General features: G+C 47.6%; 1 protein-coding gene across 1 annotated transcript; it reads left to right on the top strand.

The window, feature by feature from the left end:
• The first annotated feature begins 1,838 nt into the window (after positions 1 to 1,838).
• On the top strand, positions 1,839 to 3,236 carry LOC126699097 (uncharacterized). Its single transcript, XM_050396674.1, has 3 exons — positions 1,839 to 2,015; positions 2,089 to 2,486; positions 2,571 to 3,236. The coding sequence occupies exons 2-3, from the start codon at positions 2,091 to 2,093 to the stop codon at positions 3,102 to 3,104; spliced, it is 930 nt and encodes a 309-aa protein (XP_050252631.1). The 5' UTR covers positions 1,839 to 2,015; positions 2,089 to 2,090; the 3' UTR covers positions 3,105 to 3,236.
• Positions 3,237 to 5,741: the final 2,505 nt, after the last annotated feature.

The following is a 5,741-nucleotide window of genomic DNA, read 5'->3' as shown; positions in this document are numbered from 1 at the left end:
GACGTCCTTCAAAGAACACCGGTGTGGTGCCGGCCAAAGGTTCTCCGACGGTCGAGTTAGAATTGTTCTGTTTTACTTAGAGCATTAGAGAGGGTTTGTTAAAGCGTACCTCGATTTCTGTGGGTATTAGGCCTTTTATAGTGATAAAGGGTTGACTTTTCCTTTTTGGTTTCCATATCTTTTCAATGTGGGACTCTACTCCCAATTCTTCTAAGCGTGGTGAGCAAGGATCCCCATTTCCGGATCTTAGGGTTTTTCTGAACTATGGACGTTTCGGATCATGGGCCCTTTCGATGGGCCTTCAAAGCTGGGACCATCTTTACGTAGGCCTAAGAGACCCAGTCCGTCAGGCCCATTAAGGTAAGCCCGTCAGGCCCAGTATTTTGTCATCTTCAGTTGCCCCCTTCACCCCAATGGTCCGTCACCTTTTGGGTCAAAGGATCAGTGGGGTGACGGTCCTTACGTATGGGTATGACGGTCAATTTTATAACGGATTCAGCCCAGATAGGACGACGGTTCCAGATGGATAAACCCGTCATAGTGAGATTCATCAAGTTGACGATGTCATGACGGGTATGAGTCTGTTGGTACGTACTGACAGGTTGTCAGCATTTATTAAGCATGCCACGTGTCACTCTCTGAATGGTCGTTGTATAGGATCGAAGCGTCGCTTCGTCTTCCGTGCACCTCCTATATATATAAGGCGCCTCACTCTTTCATTTTTCACTTTTCACTCAGAAAACATTTGTCAGAGCGAAGCCGTCAACCTTGTCAGAGTAACCCGTCGTGGACGACCATCTGTTGATTACACCAACCGTCACCTATCCTCTGATAAGTTTGGTAAGTGCTTCTAATTTACCATAGTCAAGTTACATTTCCGTCCATGCATTGTTGTTAGGCTTTCCGTACCCGTCAACACATTCAAACCCGTCGGTCTTAGGTTTCATTGTCAATTGTAGGAAATGTCTAGTGCGTCAAGTAACCAGTCGGTGGTTCGTGATGGGATGGAATACGAGGATGTATACCCGTCCGGTCATAAAGACCAAGAGAGCCCCGGCGAAGATAGGAGTCCGTCTGCCTCTTCTTCATCCTCAACAAATGAGGATGTGGAGATTGTCGAAATAGAGGGTTCCGATGACGACGGGGATCAAGCACTGGAGTCCGTTGTAGGCGCTGATGGACTAAGGCAGTTCATCATGTTGCCAGAGTGGACGGTGCATAGGTTCACGTCCGTCATTAGGGAGAAACACTTCAGCACCTTCAGGACCAACTTCCAAATCCCAGACTATGTTTCCATCCATCTACCACATGTGTCGGAGAAGTGTTACTATGAAGGGGTAGACGGTGTCGGAGTGTACGAGCAGGCATTGAAGGCTGGACTTCGATTCCCGCTTTCTACACTTCATAGGGAACTCTTACAGTATCTGGGGTTGTCCGTCACCCAGATATCCCCTAACGCCTGGAGGGTCTTCATAGCCATGGAGATTCTTTACGGTGCAATGTCAAACGGGGAAAGGAAATTGACGGTCCGTGAATTTCTTCACTGTTACCGTCCAGACGAGATTTCTGGATCAAGGGGGATGTACAGTTTTGCCAGTCGGAGCCCCTTGTTGAAGGTGATCTTTGAGACCCCAGACTCAAATAGAGACTGGAAGAGTCGGTATTTCTTCCTGGAGGGTGACAGATGGATGAACCATCCAGGGGAGACGGAGTACATGCCCGTCGACACAACTTGGGCAGTTATAAATCAGACACGTATGCATCCATCTAAATTTTGTACTGCTTTTCATATCCGTCCAGCTATATATGTATATCTTGATCATCTTTCTTTGCAGGTAGACGGCGCCCACAAGTCAGCCTCGAGGAGTTTAGCTTCCTTGAAAAGGTTTGCAAGAAAACTACGCCGGAGGAAAGGACTTGGGCTAAGTTGGTGAACCCGAGGACCATTCATTGGTACTGCGACGGTCCTGAGCCCACCCAAGAAGCGATAAGATACGACGAGCGAGTTCACAAACGTAAGCCCGTCAACTTTACTTTGTCATTTACTATGCTTTATTTTGTTTTAATTTCATCCGTCATTATTTGCAGAGATGGATGACGCAAAGAGGAGAGCTTTGATCAAGTCCCAAGCCGTCAAGAAGAGGGAATCCGGCGAGGAGGTTCCTAAGGCGTCAGCTTCAGTCCCTAAAAGGAAACTGACGACAAAATCCGACCGTCCCTTTAAGCAACCAAAGGTCTCTCTTGAACCTGTGGTTGGCTTAATGGCTGAGGGTAACAAGGCCGTCACCCCAGCGAAGCAGGGGAAGGGTAAGGGATTGATGACGGTCCCAGACGGTAAGCAAGAGAGACCTCCTTCCCTTCTCCGTGATGACTCCAAGTATGCATTGGAGAAGCTGTCGTCCATCATCACGGCAGAAGACTATGAAGACCTGGGAAACCATTCGACGGAGGCCATGGGGGAGACGGGCCTCTTCGCCGTCGCTCAGGTTGGTTATGTTTGTCAAATAAGTTTTTTATTTTTCTTTCTTCTTGTTACTTACATTATGTGACGGTCTCTTTTCTATTTGCAGTCCTTGGTCATGATGAAGGGACTACTTGACCGGTGTCTCAACCGTGAGAGTACCTTGGACCGGGTGCGCGCGAAGGCGCAGCAGACGGAGGAAGAGCTCGGACAACTTCAGAGATGGAGGTCCAAGATGGAGAAGAAGCTGGAGCTTTCTGAGCAGGCGAGGAAGGAGCTGGAGGAGAAGACGGCCACTTCGCTGACGGTCATAGAGAATAAAGACGCTGAGATCAAACCACTCAAAGAAGAGCTCCGTCAGGCTAAAGTGGCAGCCGTCGAGGAGTACCGATGCTCGGAGTCCTGTTTGGGCGAGCTGTCGGACTCCTTCCTCCAAGGCTTCGATGATTCCCTCCGTCAAGTCAAGAAGGCTTATCCAGAGCTGGACTTGACAATGGTCAAACTTGAGGACCAAGCCCAGACTTCTGCCCTCCCCGTCGCCTCCGAAAATACGGAGGACCTTTTTGGCGACGGTGCTGCTCAAGGAGACGGAGAGTCCGCCCCGTCGAAGGATGTCCCAGTTGCTGAAGAAAAGAAAGATTGATGCCTATGTACTTTATTTTGTGAACAATCCGTCCTTCTTTTTTATTCATTTTTTAAGACAATCCGTCCTTTTTAATTGTATTAAACATTTGCCTTTGGGGCTTTTGGCTTAAAGTTCACATGCTTTTTATAATTGTTTGGTACTCTGTTTAAAGCTCCGTCTACCTTCTTGAGGGAGTATTTTTGTGAGAATATTTGTTAATCTGTGATGATCCGTCCACATTGCGGACTTGTTATCTTGTGTTGATTGAGCATTTACATCGGTGAGGATTTTCCTTTTCCGTCTGTTTTGAGAGGTTTATTACGCGGACCGTCCACTTTGTGGCGTTGTTCATCACTTTTAAATATATCGCGTATTTAATGGACTTGTAGAAAATTTTAACGTAGCTAGTTTCCGTCCACTTTGCGAAAACGTCCATCTATTATATCCGTCCACCTTGGGACTTTATTTCATGTAGGACAGTCCGTCCATCTCAAGGACTTTATTTAATGTATTTCAACATCTTAGTGATCTGTCCACTTTGTGGACTAATTACATCACCTTAGTGATCCGTCCACTTTGTGGACCTATGTATTTCAACATCTTAGTGATCCGTCCACTTTGTGGACCTATGTTTCATCACCTTAGTGATCCGTCCACTTTGTGGACTTATGTTTTATCACCTTAGTGATCCGTCCACTTTGTAGACTTATGTTTCACCACCTTAGTGATCCGTCCACTTTGTGGACTTATGTTTCACCACCTTAGTGATCCGTCCACTTTGTGGACTCACGTTTCATCACCTTAGTGATCCGTCCACTTGGTGGACTTAGGGTGACCGTCCCTGTAGGACGATCCGTCCATCTTGTGGACTTCATATTGTGTCCGTCCATCTTGTGGACTTATGGTTATCATCCCTGTAGGATGATCCGTCCACCTTGTGGACTTAGGGGGATCGTCCCTGTAGGATAATCCGTCCATCTTGTGGACTTCTATCGTTTCCGTTAACTTTGTGGACAATTGCAATGACATACATTCAAGTAGAAGATCAAAATTGCATCTGGTTATAGAAATGCGTAATGGAAAAGTGCCTGCCCCCTTGGGCTTAAAAAAGGCACGACAATATTGTAGCAAAAATAGTTAAACAGTGCCAAAAAAAAAAAAGTTAATAACGCCAAAAAGTCTTAAAAGAGAAACTGGTTGTCGTGTCGCTATCACTGGTAGTATTTCCTCAAGTGCTCGGCATTCCACGGATGTGGTAGCTTTTCTCCGTCTATTGTCTCCAGGTGGTATGTCCCTTTCCTTTTCCACGACGTAACTCTGTAGGGTCCTTCATAGTTGGGGCCGAGTTTTCCCTGTGTAGGGTCTCTTGTTGTACCCATGACCCTCCTGAGTACGAGGTCTCCTACTTGGAAGCTTCTTTGTCGGACCCGGGAGTTGAAATGTCTGGACATCCGATCCTGGTATCTAGCGATCCTCTGTTCTGCTGCCGACCTGACCTCATCTATAAGGTCCAGCTGTAGCCTCATGGATTCGTCATTCCTTCCCTCGTCGTGGTTGTGAACCCTGTAGCTTGTGAGCCCAACTTCCGCTGGGATGACTGCCTCGCTCTCGTATGTCAGTCGAAACGGTGTCTCTCCTGTCGGAGTCCTCGCCGTTGTCCTATATGCCCACAGTATGCTTGGCAGTTCTTCTGGCCATATGCCCTTTGCCCCCTCGAGCCGAGTCTTGATAATCTTTAGCAGGGATCGGTTTGTGACCTCAACCTGACCGTTAGCCTGAGGATGGGCGGGGGATGAGTAGTGGTTTTTTATTCCTAGCTGTGAGCAGAAATCACGGAAGGGGCCGTTATCGAACTGCCTCCCGTTATCTGAGACAAGGACTCTAGGAATACCAAACCTACATACTATGTTCCGCCAGACAAAACTTCTAATGTTCTTTTCTGTAATGGTGGCCAAGGCTTCCGCTTCTACCCATTTCGTGAAGTAGTCAATGCCCACTACCAAGAACTTTAGCTGCCTTATCGCCGTTGGGAAAGGTCCCATGATGTCCAGTCCCCACTGAGCGAACGGCCATGGAGCCGTTATGGGGGTTAGCTCTTCAGCTGGCTGTCCGATAAAATTGCTGAACCTCTGGCATTTGTCGCATCTTTTAACATAGGACTCAGCATCCTTTTGCATGGTCGGCCAGTAGTATCCAGCTCGTAACAGTTTGTGCACCAACGACCGCGATCCAGAATGGTTCCCGCATATTCCTTCGTGTACTTCCCTCATCACGTAGTCTGCCTCTTCAACCCCGAGGCATCTTTGGTAAGGACGGGAGAAACCTCTCTTGTAAAGAATGTCTTTTATCAAGACGAACCTTGCCGCTCGGACTTTGAGCTTTCTCGCTGCCTCCTTCTCTTCAGGCAATATCCCGTCCTTTAAGTATGAAGCTATCGGCGTAGTCCAGTTTCTTTCGGAGCGTATCTCCTGCATGTTGTCTGGGTCTATTAGCGGAAAGATTTGAACAAAGGGAAGTACATTACCCGGTGTTATCATATGTTTTGCTGAAGCGGCTTTGGCTAGCCGATCAGCGAGCTCATTGTCTCCCCTGGGGATCTGGACAAACGTTGCTTTTAGCCCGTCGACTCTCGCCCTCACTTGATCAAGATATCTC

Source organism: Quercus robur, chromosome 9, assembly GCF_932294415.1.
Source record: "Quercus robur chromosome 9, dhQueRobu3.1, whole genome shotgun sequence".
Lineage (NCBI taxonomy): Eukaryota > Viridiplantae > Streptophyta > Magnoliopsida > Fagales > Fagaceae > Quercus > Quercus robur.
This window is presented reverse-complemented; position numbering and strand designations above follow the sequence as displayed.